The 16,522-nt window shown below is 38.9% G+C and overlaps 1 protein-coding gene across 6 annotated transcripts in view; it reads right to left on the bottom strand.

Annotated features, from left to right (window-relative positions):
• Positions 1 to 16,522, bottom strand: part of homer2 (homer scaffold protein 2) — a 39,252-nt gene that overhangs the window by 3,691 nt on the left and 19,039 nt on the right. For 3 of the 6 annotated variants that reach the window (XM_044106104.1, XM_044106136.1, XM_044106120.1), the window contains exons 2-8: positions 14,788 to 14,944; positions 8,298 to 8,429; positions 7,914 to 8,006; positions 7,286 to 7,422; positions 4,125 to 4,281; positions 3,425 to 3,535; positions 181 to 261 (exon numbers count right to left, since the gene is read on the bottom strand). In XM_044106104.1, the coding sequence (XP_043962039.1) occupies positions 181 to 261; positions 3,425 to 3,535; positions 4,125 to 4,281; positions 7,286 to 7,422; positions 7,914 to 8,006; positions 8,298 to 8,429; positions 14,788 to 14,944 (868 nt within the window). Of the gene's footprint in view, positions 1 to 180; positions 262 to 3,424; positions 3,536 to 4,124; positions 4,282 to 7,285; positions 7,426 to 7,913; positions 8,007 to 8,297; positions 8,430 to 14,787; positions 14,945 to 16,522 lie in introns of all 6 variants that reach the window. The other 3 variants (XM_044106094.1, XM_044106127.1, XM_044106111.1) reach the window with 1 other exon arrangement.

The raw sequence follows: 16,522 nt of genomic DNA, 5'->3' as shown, positions 1-16,522 counted from the left end.
CCAGCCCCCCCCCGGAGCTGAATGATGAATAGAAACTCGCTCTTCACCTCAGAAAGTGCCGCGTACGCCTTGCAGCGTCGCATCGGGATGTGTTCAAGGCCCCTCGGCTCCCCTTTTTATTCTGCTTCAAATTAAAGCTCGGAGAGGCAACGGGATTGTCACCGAGAGCTTTAAACATACCTTGAGTTTTGCGGTGATGCTCTCACACTCTCCCATCAACTGAGGGATTATCTCCGCCTGCCTCCTCAGATTCTCCAACTCCTAGAAGGAAAAAGAGGGAGAAAAAAAAGAAAAATTAGTCAAAACCTAAAAGAAAAAATAAATAAATCCTGTCAAACATTAAGGATTTTTTTTTTTAGCATTTGAAATGCAGAAATCTGCAAACAATCCAATTAAGACATTTTGTTACAAAGAGCAAATACTGCAACGTGTTTTACAGCCAGAATGAAAACTAGTACAAGAGTAGAAGATAAGAGGGTTGGATTTAAAATTCTGCACCAAAACCCCCATTTGTGTTGATTTCATTTTTATTAGGGCTGAAACAAATGATTACATTAATCGATTGTCATCTAATTTAGTAATTGATTCATTGTCGACTGGAGTATACAGACTGAAAACTAAACTAAAAAAAGTTATACATTTTGCATTCAAAATGAAATTTAAAAAAAACTTTGCAAACATGTCCTACGTGAAATTTAAGTGGTCAAGTTTTAACTTCAACCTATTCAAATTCTGTGAACATTTTTTGTCACCTTTTTGCCATCCAATTATTAATAAAAACTTTGTCAACAGATCAGTATTGAAATTGCTGATCTTTTCACACTTTAATGTTAAAAGTATTTATTCTGCAGCAGATTCATCATCTGCTACAAATCAAATGAAAGGACTGCTGTGTTATAGCATTTTAGGTAAAAAGATATTTTCTTTTTTAAATGGAATTGAATTGTTTATTTGCAGTTTTTAAAATGCATTTCTAATATTATATAAAAAGGCTTAAATGAAAAATCTACAGTATGCACCAATTTTTTTTATCTGGCTAATCGTCAAAGTAATGGGCAGCTTAATCAATAACACTAAAATAATCGTAAGTCGCAGCCCTAAGTTTCATGCATTATAAAATCCAACAGTCAATCCTCTGTTGCTTCAATGCATTCCTCTTTATTCACAGCAATTCAAACCGGCAATAATTGCCCCAGTCTTTGGCGCAACCTGTGGCAGTTTTGTCCATTCGGCCAGTGCAGAGGTCAGCGCCACGGTGGGTCCTAAATAATTCATTGGCTTGTTTTTAATTGGAGGTAGTGACGGTGTGCATCCACAGAAGGTGGTGAGTCACTGTGCAGATGAGACTCTGCGGGCCGCCTGCTGCATCTCAACGCTCTGCACACAGCAGAGTCTCCCTTTCTCTCTCTCTTTGCCCCGGGGTCAGCGTTCGAGAACACCATGGCCGATATAGCGTGGAGAAGAAATGCTGGAGCTCCCAGAGGGCCACATATTTCACTTGTAATCTTTTAAAATAAGCCAACGCCTCTTTGAACTACTTTCCCTCCTGACAGGGTGAGAGCTTCCCCATCGTCCAAGGGAAGATGCATATGTTCTAATAATATTCCAGCTTCCAGGTCGTAAACTAGTATGTTCCAGACGCAGTCTACCTCAGAGCGAGAGCAGGAGTGTCTCCTGGCAACATGACTCTTCATTTTATCCAGTTTTATAACGATAGGAGCTATAGAAATCAACCTACGCAGTTGTCTGAATTGCACAACTCTAGATTTAGAAAAACGTTTCTAAATTTGTCTAAAAAAAAAAAAAAAAAACGTTAAAGGAAATATTACATTTGATGAACTTGAGCTATTTAAGTTAAAGTGAAACCAAATATTTACATAAATTTATTCTCATCGCCCAACATTAAATTAGTCTGACCCTGAAGATTTTAACTCGGAAGAAGTTAAAAGCTTCCAGAAACATTATTTCCATTTGCTAAATGCGAGTCCAACAAAGAGTTTAGTCATTATAACGTTCTTCTACATCAGATATTTAAATCCACAAAAACTGGATTTAAATTTTTGTGGATTTTAATTCCACAAAAGTTTAAATTTTGTGGACTTCAAACAAGTCTCTCTTAACTTGTGCCCAGGCGAGCATGTAAGTCTCTGTAAGCTTCTGATAGGTTCATGCAGGAAATTAAAGGCACACGAATGGAAGAATTTTACGGCACGCCTCAAACGCACCGAGTCGTCGTCTGTCTTAAAGAAAAAAAATGTGAGCAAAGATATTCTGAGAGACTCGTGACGTCAGAACCACCAGGATTGGGGTTTTGACTCATCGATGTTAAGATGTGCTTCCTCAGAGTCAGTTTGATTTAAGAGGTACCACAGAGGCACCTGATCCAATCATAAATTTAAAATATTTTTTACGACACAAATAGTTTTCATTTCTATTGAAAACTTCATCTACTGTCAAACTCCAGTCACTATGTAAATGTGTCACATTTGGAAATGTAAAAGTAAAAGTCCTAATTACATTTTCAGAACAAGCATAGATTAAATTAGTCACAATATGGTGGAATTTGATGTCGTCTACATTACTGTGGACGAGTTGGCCAACGAAAATCTTTCAATCAAACTTGTTTTTAACAGAAAACGCTGCAATAAGGTCATCTATTAAACCGACACCCTTTTTCTTTAAAGTGCCCAATTGTATCATCCTTTTTTAAATGCATAATTGGAACATTAAACATTCCTGAGAGCAGAGAGAGTGAAACGCAGAAAAAAGGCACAGAAACATGTAATTAAATGAAACCGGGTTCACCGGTAACCTCTAATTTGCGTAAAAATGTGTAGCCTACATACATAATTATATTAGACTAATTACCTGTAAAAAAAGGAAAGTCTAAAATCAGACCTACATATTTGTGCTGCCTTTGGAGGGGGGGGGTGTTCAAAGCAACTGCAAAGTTGAGTTAAAACAGAAAAGGAGCAGTAATCATAAAGTATAGTAATAATGAAACATGGTAAGTAACACTAATCAGAGCTACGGTGGCCCACAAGCTGATAAAACCACTTGCACAGAAAGCCACTCACAAACTTAAGCTCTGAGAGACATAGTGTGGTTCCCAAGTGGCAGACCTTTATTCTGTCACTGAGACAAAGAGGCAGCGTAAAGGTCTGGGTTTAGCTAGATAGACACCAATAAACAGCAGGGGGCAAAAAGAACCACCACCTGTGATTTCTTATCCAGAGGTATAAAAACCTCCTGAGGGAACAGAGTGTTGTAGGATTAAGAGGTGGAGGGGAATCCTGAAAGCTGTGATTGCCTTCATACGAGGGGACTGAGCAAATCACAATGGTTTAAGGGGCAGTAAACCACTTGCTTTACAAGCTCTTAGAGAGAAGCCAGCTCTTTGAAGATGAATGTGCTGCAGTCTCACCTGCTCCTTCTCCTGCAGCTCTGCCTCCAGCTCCTTCACCCGAATGGTCAGCTGGGCGTTTTTCTGCTTTTCCTGATTGGCTTCGTTGCACTCGGACTCCAGTTCTGCAATCTGAACAAAGAAGGGAAAATTGAGCTCTCTTTTGTCTGCGGAAAGGTAGTTCAGCGGGGAGTACGGCAGGCAGACTCATTTATTATGCAGCAAGTGTTTGTTATCGTCACGATATGTTCTACGTTACAAGCTGGGTCACCTTGAAACTGATTACTAAATTGGGGGAAAAAAATAAATAAAAAAAATGAAAAAAGTTTGCTGCAAAAGGAAAAGCACCAGCCCAGCTGCAAACGCATCCCACATTGATTATGAAACTGAAATGATTCTATTTATAGTGGAGTCAGACTCTGCTGCAGGGAAACCAGCAACTAATGAAAAGTACAGGACTGTGGTGAATTTAATGATCGTTTCCCCACACACCCGTCCCTACGAGAAATCAAAGTTTTATGAGCGACCCTCTCATCTTATTGAATGGATTTGAATTAATATATCAGCCAAATTATTGATGGGGAAGTCATCTGTTGGAGACAGAGTGGTTCTGTGTTTTCCTGGAGGCAGAGCTTTAGAGCCGTCATCTTCTCCTCCGACAGGATTGATGAGCTTGTGTGTTTTGTTTGAACTTCCCCGCAGGACAGTGCGAGTGCCTAACCTTTTTCCTCAGAGTGTCGCTCTCTTCTTGACAGGCAGTAAGCTCCTTCTTCCAGCTCTCCACATTAGCTGAAGACTCCTGCAGCGCATCCACCAGTCTGGCATTACTTTCCTTTAAAGTCTGAAGCTCCGTTTCGTACTTCTTAGCGGTGGTGTTGCTGCGAGGGAAGAGAGGCAGACGTAGCAACAGGTGTCATTACTCAAGGAGATAAACCGCTCGGGGCTCAAATGACAGAACGGCACAAAATCATTTCATTTATGCTACAAAAAGGAAATCTGGGAACTCTCAAAGTTTAAAAAGCTGCATTTTATCAATAAGGTTGGGGATGTTTTGCTGTTCCTCTGTTATGCATCACTTTGTGTTTCTTTATGCATGGATGGGTTGGCATGTTCTGCTCTTGTTCGAAATGGCGACTGGGATGCTCCTCAGCATCCTGCAGCCTTCGACCGTTTCAAGCGGTATTACTGCAGAAGCTCAATATTCCTTTAACAAAAGTGAAATTTAGTCCCTCAATAAACTACATGTTTAATTTTGAAATTCTCTATTTCTTTGAGGGGGTGAAGTTAAAGATAAAAATATTCTGATTTGGTCTCGCCTTTAATACGCTGATGGCATTTAAATAGCATCGATGCCGACATCATCATTGCTGTGAACCAAAACGTTTCGTTTTATAAGCACAATTGGATGCAAGGAAAGATGCAAATAACAGCAACTCAAATAAATAAAAATAATTTTCAAAAAAGACAATCAGACGTTCATGAAAAATCTACCTGCCTCACAAGTGCCCATTTTATTCAACTTCCTGCTGGAGATGATCTCCATATTTGTGCAACTGTAAACCTTCCTGCATCACAGCTTTTTAATGGAGCAACAATGAAATCTTTTGAACAAATCCAACAGGAATTTAATCTACAAAAAACTGATTTTTACAGATACTTACAACTTAGACATTATCTCCAGAATCATAGTGAATGGCAAAAAATCTCAACAGATATGACCAAGACTGAAGAAATTTTATTATCAATAGCAAAAGGTGAATCAACAAAAGGCTTAATCTCAAAACTATACAAAAGCCTGCAATATGAATCCAATGCTAATAATAAGGAAATTAAGGAGAAATGGGAACTGGAGGCTAATATAATAATAACAGATGAAGAGTGGGAAGAAACATTTAGATCTGGACACAAATTAACTAACAGCCCGACATGGAGGGAATTTGAATGGAAGGTTAAGATGCGTTATTTTAACACTCCAGTTATCACATCTAATTATGGTAAAACATCTAGGCTTTGTTGGAGAAATTGTGGAAAGGTGGGGGATTTTACTCATATATTTTGGGACTGTCCGAAGGTGGTCGAGTTTTGGAAAGAGGTGCAAACAGATATAAAGAATATTTTAGGTGTTTATTTGGATCTGGATGCGTCGGTCTATATTTTAGGAATAATTACCTCGGACATGATCGACAAAAACAATAAATACTTGATCAAAGTTTTGCTTCTGATTGCAAAAAAATGTATAACATATGCTTGGCTGAGGCCACAGCCTCCCAGTATTACACAGTGGAGAGAGAGAATTAGAAAAGTCTATATTATGGAAAAAATGACATCAAGGCTGCAACTCAAGATGGAGATCTTTGAAACAAAGTGGAGACCTATAACTAATTTCATACTGTAACCTTGACACCTCTATTTGTCTGTTTGTGTTTCTTCCAAATTTATTTTGTATACATTTTTTTGTGTACTTTTACTGCTTTAGTTTGTATTCTCATTATGTTTATTGTTGTCCCTGTCACAGTAATTATTGTATTATATATATCTGTGGATGCTGATGAATATAAGTGCCTCTTAACAGGTCCAATGTCTATCTGAGGGAGATGTTTCTCTGCTGGACTGTTTCCTTCATCAACATTCCCAGGATGACTTTTGGCAGAGCTGGACTTGTACAACCAGCTTCCTTGGTGTGGGTTAAATGTCAGGAATGGTCTGCATAAATAAGATGTGAATTGTGACAGGGGTGGACATGTGTATGTGTTGATATAAAACTGTTACTGAAAATAAAAAGTTCAAAAAAAAAAAAACCTTCCTGCATAAACGTGTGATACAGTTCATGCTGCAAACCTTCCTGCTGCCCTGATGAACAACAACCACGATGAAGAAATGGAGAAGCAGAACCTCTTCTTGTTGCTGCCTGTAGCCAGTCCTAGAAAATGTTGCTTACTATAATTTTAATTGGCTCCGTCACCCTGAGGTCCCTGGATTCCCATCTGGATCCACATCTGGTGTTTTTACGCAATTATAATTCACTCACTGGGCAACGGCATCGAGGTAACCCAACAGAGTGGGTTACCTCAGTCAACACAACAGATCATCATGATCATAGACGTCTGGGGGAATGCAACGTCACACAAACGTTTATTAACTAAAGAAAAAAAAGAAAAAAAGAATCGACAATCTTTTGGGTTTAAGAAAAAAGAAAAGACAAAATGTTAAAGTGACAAGGATCTGCTTTGAGAGGAGTGAAAAATTTTTAATTAACAGGTGCTAAGTGTAACAACATATAATTGCAATAATATGTTCAAACTATGTTGGTAAAACTGGTGCCAGGCTGACCTAATACCTACACATTGTTTGGAAAAAAAACGTGTTTTGGAAGCTTGTTTAATATTTTAAATTTCACTCAATTAGAGTAATAATACCCATGAATAAGTTGCTAAAAAACATTAAGTTCAATCGGAGCCTCCAGCTGATCCAGTGATCTCTCATGAGATTCAGAAAAGACAAACTCAGATTTGATCCTCTTTCAAGTGGTTCCATGAAAAAAAAGAACATCAATTAAAGTTTTTCTCTTGAAAACCAAGCTCCATTTTCTCAAAGGTTTATATCTCCATTTTCTTCCCCATCCGGTCAACTGGGAGACAATCTGTCCCTCCGAGATCCGTCTCTCCCCCAACTAAGCAGAGTGGAAATCATTACATTCAAATTGCACTCAGTATATAACTTTTGTTGGGAACTTTCATTTTTAAAATATCAATTCAATAAGGAAGATGTGCACATATTTTACTTATACCAATATTAAATAACTAAATGGGAAATCTGAATTATGAGGTGGAAAAACACAGATCTCATCAGATCTTCTGATGTTGCTATAAAATGAAACCTTACCTCTGCTCCACGACGCTTTTGAGGCGTTCATTTTCACTCTTCAGCTGAGCGGCCTCTGGACTGAAGGAGATTTTCTCGTCATCTGTCCCATTGAAGCTCTGCGCCTGGTTTGCCGAAGGAGTCTCCCGTCCAGACTCCTGCTAGACAACACGGATTAAGTTGTACATGAGGACAGGCTTTCAGCATGCTTGGAGTTCACCTGCAGTTGCTAAACTAAAAACCCGGGACGTGGGTCCGACATTCTGCTTTCTCTATGGCAGAAGACATGGGTCGTCTTTCAGATGAACAGTGTGAGGAAGCTGAACATGTGAGCTCTGACAGAAGGGATGAGGAAATTTTTGCCAGTATTTATCATGTCATATGGTCCAGTAGCGCCCCGTGTCTCAGGGCTGAGATTGAATGCTACCATCTGGACTCACTGCCAGCCTGAGAGCTGGGCTGGCAACAAATAGACAGACCGCTGAATGATGTGCATCCAATCATCTTATCACTGGATCCAGAGGATTTTATGAAGAGGAAGTCAAGATTTCTGGGTGATAACTCGTTGCAGTGAATTTCTAAATAATTTCTGTGTCGCAATCGGCTGTTTACAGGGAGGAGTTTCTCGAGCAGCTGAGAGATTCTTTACCTGGGAGTGGTTGCTCAACGTGTCCCCCTTTTCTTGCGATTTGTCCTTTGCCAACTTGGCTGCGTCTTTTACTTCCTGGAACTTCTCAGCAAACTGAAAACGCAAGAAATAGAAGTTGTGACGAGAGGCTAAACAAGCCGACACCGATTTAGTTAAATCAGCTTCTGATGTCTTTGGCTGCTTTGAAAGGAGATTCATTACTTAGAAATAAAAATGATAAATACTGGATCTTTTTTTTTGTTTCAATACTGTATTCAGAACATGTGATTACTATGAAAGCTGTGCACTGACAGATATACACATTAAAGAAAACATCCATCTCCAACATATATGTATATATAAACAAAGGTTTGAGTGAAGACACTTGAAATGTTTAATGTTTACCTTGGTCAGCTGTTGCTCTGAAGCAAATCCCAGTCCAAACACTGTGTTGGCCCTGCTGTCCGCCCACTGGCCAAACTTCTGGGACGTCTTAGTGAAAGTCATGCTGGGTGTGATTGTGCTGTTGATAATAACCTGACGGATAAAACAGCCAATTGGTATCATACATAAAAAAAAACAAACAAAAAAACAACATATTTAAAAGGAGGTCAGTACAAATAGAGTGCTAAAAGACTTTTCAATTTTGAAATAAAATGTGCAAACTTTTGTATTTACATGCTAAATCAAACCTGTTACTTTATTAGGTTTATATTTTCCCCTTGCAACAGGGAGTTCAACAATGAAAAGAAATATCATTTTAATCGGCCGCATTAAAAGATGTCCAGATGAAAAATGTCAAACGTCCAAAAATGAAGCGTAATGCTCTGATGGCTGCTGACCCACTGACATTCAAACCATCTGTATTTGTGACGGTACACATTTATCGTTTGAAGCAAAGCAGCAAATGAGACAGTAAGAATCATGTGCTGCAGAACAAAACTAAGGGATTGTTAAAGTGCTCTGCAGAAAGTCTGAATGTTTGTGCGTCGCTGTGAACAGACAAGTCTACAGCCGGATTCAAGGAGAGACGTGCAAATAAGCACAAGATTCTCACGACCAAGATCCAACAGCACTTAAAAGCAGCACATGTTAATTACCCTAACAATTAGGAAGCAATAGAAGACAGATTAATCACAGTGCAGGCCTGGTCTCATAGCAACATGGCTCTGAACACCCAGATTACGGATTTCAAACTGCTGACAGACTTGTGTCCTTTCTTACACCCCCACCGTCTCACTCTCCATCTTCTCAGAGGCTTAAGTGCTAAAAACATTTTCACTGAATCACTGTTGGACACAGAAATGCAAGAAAACATAAGAAAGCAATCCACAAGACAGATTCAAATAAAACGGCATCTCTCTTTCAGAGGTTTCAACAAAACAAATGTGACCCAGTTTAATCTGAAGAGAAACCTGAACAACGTTCTCATTTTAAAGCAGCCAAGTGAATATTTAACAGAGCTCATTGTGCTGGCTCAAATCAGTGTGTTAAGAGGAGATAAAATTTTAATTATCCTTGTGAAGAAAATATATAAACAGGGCTAAAGCTACAAGATAAAAAAAAAGAATATTGTAAGCAGTCATGAGATTTATTCTGGTACTTGGCAAATAAAAACCTCAATATCCAAATGAATCAGTAGAAATGTTAAAAGTCAGATTTTTTTTTCTTCATAAAATTTCACATTTTTTGCTGCATAGTGCACCCTACACACATGTTCATTTATTGCAGTAGTTTGTTTTTTTTATTAATTTGTTTTACAAAAAAAAAATAGATGCATAAAAAGTTAATCCTAGATTTATTTGCATCCATAATACTTCCAACAAAATCAATGCATGTCAGTCATTTTCTAGTTTATTCTTTAACTATAGACAGACTCTGATCAATAACCCATGTGCTCACGTTTTCCCTCTGGTAATAATGGGATGCGTCACAGTGGCCTATTTCTCATAGCCAGTCTTCACAACCCCATTAAAGGAAAATATGTGTTGATCTTCATAAAAAATCTGAAAAGTGGCTAGATCTCCTCTTCAGTCGTAACAATAGCTAAAAGGTTTCAAACAACTGGAGCTGCAAAGAAAAAAAAAAAAAAAGCTGAACAAGAACCCAAACTTATCAATCAGAAATTGCAGACTCAGCATGAAGGTTAGGGAGGTAGAAATGAAAATATCTCAAGCTTAATGTTTGAGAACTGCAGCAAAGAGTCAAAGAGTGGCACCAAAATTCCTTAGCAATTATGAAAACAAAGATTGAGTGTGTTGACCTTCCCATTTCAAGTGACTGTTGTAAAAAAGATAAAATAAATAAAAAATACTGAAAAATCGCCTCTACCACTTAAGCATAATGGAGTGTCTGTAATGCTGCAAACCCATTTCCTCTTTGAAAGACTGAAATCTGCAACAGCCTAAAGTAGCATGACCTCTTGAATAAAATAAAAATACACAAAGATAACTTAAAATGCAAATAATCCGTTAGTCTCTGCCAGCAAGACTAAAGATGAATCATCACTGGGCCTTTAGCAGTGGAATGATCAATAATTTGGTCTAATCAACACAAGGAAAAACAAACAAACAAGGATTAATCCTTTCCCCAAGATCTAAAACGTATAATAAGAAAAAACTTGTAGTGTGAGCTGAATGGAAGAGAGGATCCAGGACTCTGGACAATGTAAATACAACAGAGATCCTTTTATCCCCCTGATGAACTTTGATGCTCTAACAAAAAGTACAAACATATGAGCAAAATTTCTGGGGATGGTTAACATTTACTTTAAGAAAGTCAAGCTAACTGACTTTCTTCCTCCGACTGTATTTTAGCGTGTAGGAATGCACAACACTGTGAGCAAGCAAATGTGCGAGTGGGAGGGTGTGACGGAGGGTGAGTGGAGTGACGCTGGCAGCTGTGTGGATGGTGAGATGGGCTGCAGATCAAGTGGCACAGACCAGATCGTCGCTGGCCCACGTCCCGAGGGGCAGATGAAACCCCCCAGATTTTCAGAAGGCTATAGAACAACTCTGTCTAGTGAAACCACAGAATATGACAAGTCAGAATAAGGAGTGGTCATGCAAAACAGGCAAAGAAATTCATGGGTAGGAAAGAAATGACATGATTTTGACAATTTGAAAATGCCTGAGGGGAGAAAAAAAGCGAAACCCACAACTTGGCACAGTATTTTTTATTTTTTTCCCCCCATGATCATAGAAGCCAGAATGTATAACCTGATATTACAGTATGACTCAAAGTACAAATCATGAAGAAGCCGACAGCAAGGCCTGTCACAGTTATGCCCAGTAGGGAAAAAATAAAAAATAAAAACTCAAGTTCTTCTGCATGTTCACCAAATCTTTCAGTCTTACTATATATACACACACACGCTATGATATGCAAAGACTGAAAATGCACTCGCATGCCCACATGTCTCTGTGGTGGCAATGACGCAGGTGTACTTCAGAAGGTAAATTTAGTTACAGCCAATGACGGGATCAAAGATCTGAACCCACTAAGATCTAAACGAGGGTGAAAGCTCACACAGGTTCTGTATCTGGTCTCAATCGGTTTGAGTGGGAATGTTTCCTGGTTGTTGCGCTGATGGGAAGCCAATCATGCCTGGAATGCGTGCACATCCTTTCATCCGCTTTACCTGCATTACCCACATTCCTTGAACGTGAACAAAGCTGTAGAGATGTTTGAGAACATAGATGCAGAACTTTAGCTGAAAACTCAGGAGAATATCGCTCTGCAGATTGCGGTAATAATAATTAAAAAACACATATCCAAATATGGAGGAAATTTAGTTCCTGACATTCAGCTGATGGGGAGCAGAATTTCTACTAGTAAATAATGTTTCAGATTATGCTGCGTTTATGAACATAGCTGCTGTTGGAGCTTCAGATTAACTCGTACCAGGTTTGGTGTGATCCCGTTTGGTAATTGTTTTGCGGCTTAGCAGCTCTGTTCGTTCTCACGGCAGCTGGACATGCAGCAAAACAGCCAATCCAGCTCCAATTTAAACCACACTTTATAAGAACAATAAAGCATCCTCTAAAAACAACAACTCTGAACCTGACAGATGAAAAAAAAAAACAGCAGGACCAAAGTAGACTGTCAAAATAATTGCAACTACACTAGAGGATGTGCAGGGTGGAAGAAAACCTCAACAAGATTCAGACTAAAGTTTTGGCAAAAATAATCTTCAAATGCATTTTAACTACAACACCCAGAACTGTCTTTTTTTTTGTGGCCATTTACTACTTGTTGAGGTCTTAGTCGGTGAATGGGACAGGAACTTCCACTGTGAAAAAACAAGGTGAGATTTTCAGCAATAAACTGCAACTATCACTTATAGAGTCTCTATTGAAATGTGCAACAACAGCACATTTGAAAGGGATTTTACAGATTTCCATGTTCTTCTGGTTTTGATGTGAAGAACGTCGTATTCAGCGGTAATCAAACTATAAATATGTGAGCATTTCACAGTGTTTATACTGTAAAACTATAGTAATTTTAAAAATTATTAACATTGACAATTATTTAATAAAATGTACGTTTGAGCAAAAGAAGAAAGAAACGCACACAAATATTACATCTTTAAATCTTCACAAGGACTTTGTATTGACTTTCATTTATTTGAATAGCATAACCCTGACCATTACATGCCTAAACCTGTCTAACTCAGTTTTTATTCATTTTTTAAATAACACTTCTGTTATTGCACATGTTTTTATGCGCGAGACTGAAATTGTTGTAAACACCGTTAGTGTGAGTGCGATGTTTTGTAATAACTGAACAGTATTTTGATGTTATAATCTTGTACAGTATATTTTTATCCATCGTTTTTTTAAGATATTTTCAAAACTTTTCAAACTTTTGTGCGCCTACATGTTGATGGTTCAGATTACAGCTGAATTGCCACATCTGTTCTACTCTAAACGCACAGAGCCCGATTTCTGTGAAATCTGATAAAGATGCATTGAGATTTATTTGTGCTCTAAAACTGTTTAATTGACACACTGTAAATGTGCATCAATTTAAACTGCTGCAAACAAAAATGACGAGCTACAGAATTTAATAATCTGGAATTACAATGCTGGGGAGGACAAAGGCAATCTGAAATGCTTCACGCTCTTCCCCTGCAAAAGTTTATCCAATAGTCCCAGTTAAATGAAAACTTAATACGTTCTAGGTTGGGTTTCCCCTCTTCGTGCCCTCAGCAGCCAGGGAGGGGGTCTGAGTTTTAACAAGCTCACATTGTTTGCAAAGATATTCTAAAAGACGACAGGCAGACCGTTAACCCCTGAAATAAATTTGTCACTTTACATGTCAAGTTAAGAGTATAAAAACCTCTTACGAATAGAATAATTCATTAGAATAGGGAAAGAAAATTTTTTTTTTTAAAAAGCACAGCACTTTGCAGGCTCCTGGGCTGACAGTGACAGCGGAAAGTGCTGATGTGCTCTTCCTCTTGCTGCAGCACCATCAGTAAGATGCCTACACATCATGACTGGACAAATGTGAGCTGATGGTCCGTCATGTTCAGGAGAACACATCATTATTCTGGACAGACATGTTCCCCCTGCAGCTACAGTGTATAAACCAGAAACTATATAGGAACATTTGATGACTCAACATTTCCTCGAATTTGGCCGCTCAGCTTTTAGAGATGCCACATTCACTTAGTAAACATGTAGTGGAAATCTAAATCTGAACACATTTTCTCCTTTTAAGCCGAGATAACATTTCATAAATCTTTATCCTCATGCTTGACATGTAATGGCTCCCTGCAGAGTTGTTATGACACACCTCTGTAGCGGCTGCAGGAGTGTGGGGGAATGTGGCAGACAGGGGAGCAGAAAACAGAGCCGTCACATTATTTATATAGAGGATGCTAAATGCCTTGTAAAAATATTTATGAACCATTTGAGCTTCTTCATATTTTATCACATTACACCAACAGATTTCTGTTTATCTGGGATTTAAAGTAATCAAACAACAAAACAAGAGACTAAAGTCTTCTTGCAGGGATTTTTCTTAAAAATAATAAGATCAACCTGCAGATGAAAACAACTTCATTTGGTCAAATTTGCAAAAATACAAAAATCTATTGGAAGAACACTAGGGTTTGCATTTATTGATCGCTTACTGGAAGACAGCAGAAAGGGCTTTCTGTGCAATATCCCACATTCCAATAGAACCACCCAGAAAACCTGTGAGATCCACCGACCCGACGTTTGGTTGGTAATCCTAATCCACCGTCTCTCAAGTTGCTCTGCATGAATGCTGGGTGATTTAAGGCTCAAAAACTATTGCCTGCCTGTATCAGCCGAGTGATATTGCTGTCATAATGCTCTGGCGGTTTTCACACAGAGAGGATTGCCATGGAAACCCATCATCTACTCTTTCACTCAGCTGAGAGAAACAGTTTTAATATGAAAGAGAGCCGAACTCATGTGGAGCGGCTCGTAACTGGAATGTCTTAAGTCCTGGTGTTTTACTTTTTCAAACTATGTAACTCTCACCTAAAACAAAGAAAGAAAGAAAAAAAAACAACAACATTCAGGCACATTACTCAAAGGATGAACCAGCATCCTACAGTCTGAAGAGGCATTTCTAAACAATGCTCAGGATTTATGGAACCTTTTGTGAAAGAGTGCCATAATAATGAATAACCTTTTCAAACAAAGAAAAGCGCAAGACAAATAAACAGCAGCATGCTACGCTGGTCCTCATCAGTGGGAGCTTCAAATGCAACATTAGAATCCATAATGAGTCATTCTGTTCGGTTCTAGCTGTGGGTGCACAACCTCATCTTTGTCTCCAGAAAGCAGTTAAAATGTTTGCCATTACGATCGCGTTACACTTTGACGGAAAATACGCAGCCACACGCGCACAAACACACCTTGGATCCATCCACGCTGATAATGCGATAGCTGTTGCGTGTGCTGTCGTAAAAATAGGAGACGGTGACGGCCTGCTTGCTGGCAGGAACCCAGTTCTTCTTGGTGCTTGGATCGATTTGGAACACATGGGCCCTGGTGGTGTAGATCGGCTGCTCCCTGCAGAGTTGAAGACAAAGAGAAGGGACCACATTAGAGGGGACTTAATATAACATGAGCAAAGTATCTACAGGTTAAGATAAGCTCCACTGATAAATGAGTCATATCTCAACTTGTTTTTGCTACATGCACAGCTAGAGTCGCCCAATATCTCTTTGTATCTCGGCATCCCTTTCCTTCAGAGTCTCTGGGCTCTGAGGGATAGGTGATAATGCAACACAAACCCTTCAGTAAATCCTTATAGATACTCAAAGCCATTAACACATCAGCATGCTCCTCCATCTCAAAGGTGTCAATAACACCTTTCTACTTGTATGTCAACACAAAGCGGGCACTCGTGGGTTTGCACTCAACTTTATTTTCACTCAGATAATGACACAAATCTTTAATAAAGTTCCAGACAATTTAAAACAACTAAAAAGTTCACGTTCAGACAAAAAGATCCATGTGAACTTGGAAAACTTCGAGATGCAGTAATTTTTCAACTAATCGTACGTCAGTGCATATTTATATTTCCCAATGTGAACACCAGATGTCAAAAACAAGCTGCAAATTTTACTGCAGAAATGTGAACCCGTTTTCTGTTATTGCTCGAATGACTAACAAGTAAAAAGCTACAGAGCTTCACTACATTTAATTCCAGATAGTATTTTATGAATTTGCAGGCCGACTTCAGTTGTGCCATGCTACCCCTCACATGAGCAAAGCCAAAATCTACCTGCCGCCAAATAATTTTCCATCAGTAAAATACCTTTATCATATAAGATAAAAACTATAAAACTGGCTAGCAGGTTCAGACTCGGAAGTGATTGTGTTTAAGGTCACACCAATTTTTCTTTGAGAGTGAAGTGATTTACTTCTCAGTAATTTAGCTGCATCTCTCACTGAGGGGGGAGAGATGGCCTGTGAGAAGAGTGCCATTTGAACTGCAGCATGACTTGAGGCAGCCTAAACGCTCCTCAGCTTTACACACCCCATTCTGAAGACAGACTACCCTCCGTTTCGGTCAATTGCACCAACAAACAAACACAATCGCCCGAGCAAAGAATAAGACACAATTATCGGAAAGCTGCAAAGCATTTTATACGCCTACAACCAAAGCCCCTTTTCCCTCCATCATACTTTCGTCAATTGCCCTGGCATTGTGCAGTGATTTAAATTGGGCAGCAAATGTGGTCAATGCATCATGCATCTGCTGCTTTTGTTTACTGACCTGCAAGATTTCACAGTTCAACATTTCCAGGCAGAACCTGAAGCAACTTGGCACTTTTGAGCAGAGCGAGATAAAATTCTCCATCTCATGCAGACACTTGGGTTCACTACTGGAGCAAAGTAAAAGTCATCTTTAATATTAATACAGTACATTATGGGATCTGACCTTTAGGCAAAGTCACTATTAAGGGTTGCTTCTGCACAGGAGTGCAGGAGAGCCTTTTAAAACGTTCTGCTGCAAAACCTCCTAGAACAAGAATGATCAGAGACTAAAAGCAAAGAACTGGGGAAGGTAATGGGCAGACTTTAAATTATTTGGATTTACAGCACAGCAGAGACTTCAGCATTTAAAAGTGTACTTAAGGT

This window comes from Gambusia affinis, linkage group LG02 (assembly GCF_019740435.1).
Source record: "Gambusia affinis linkage group LG02, SWU_Gaff_1.0, whole genome shotgun sequence".
NCBI classification, from domain to species: Eukaryota; Metazoa; Chordata; class Actinopteri; order Cyprinodontiformes; family Poeciliidae; genus Gambusia; species Gambusia affinis.
This window is presented reverse-complemented; position numbering and strand designations above follow the sequence as displayed.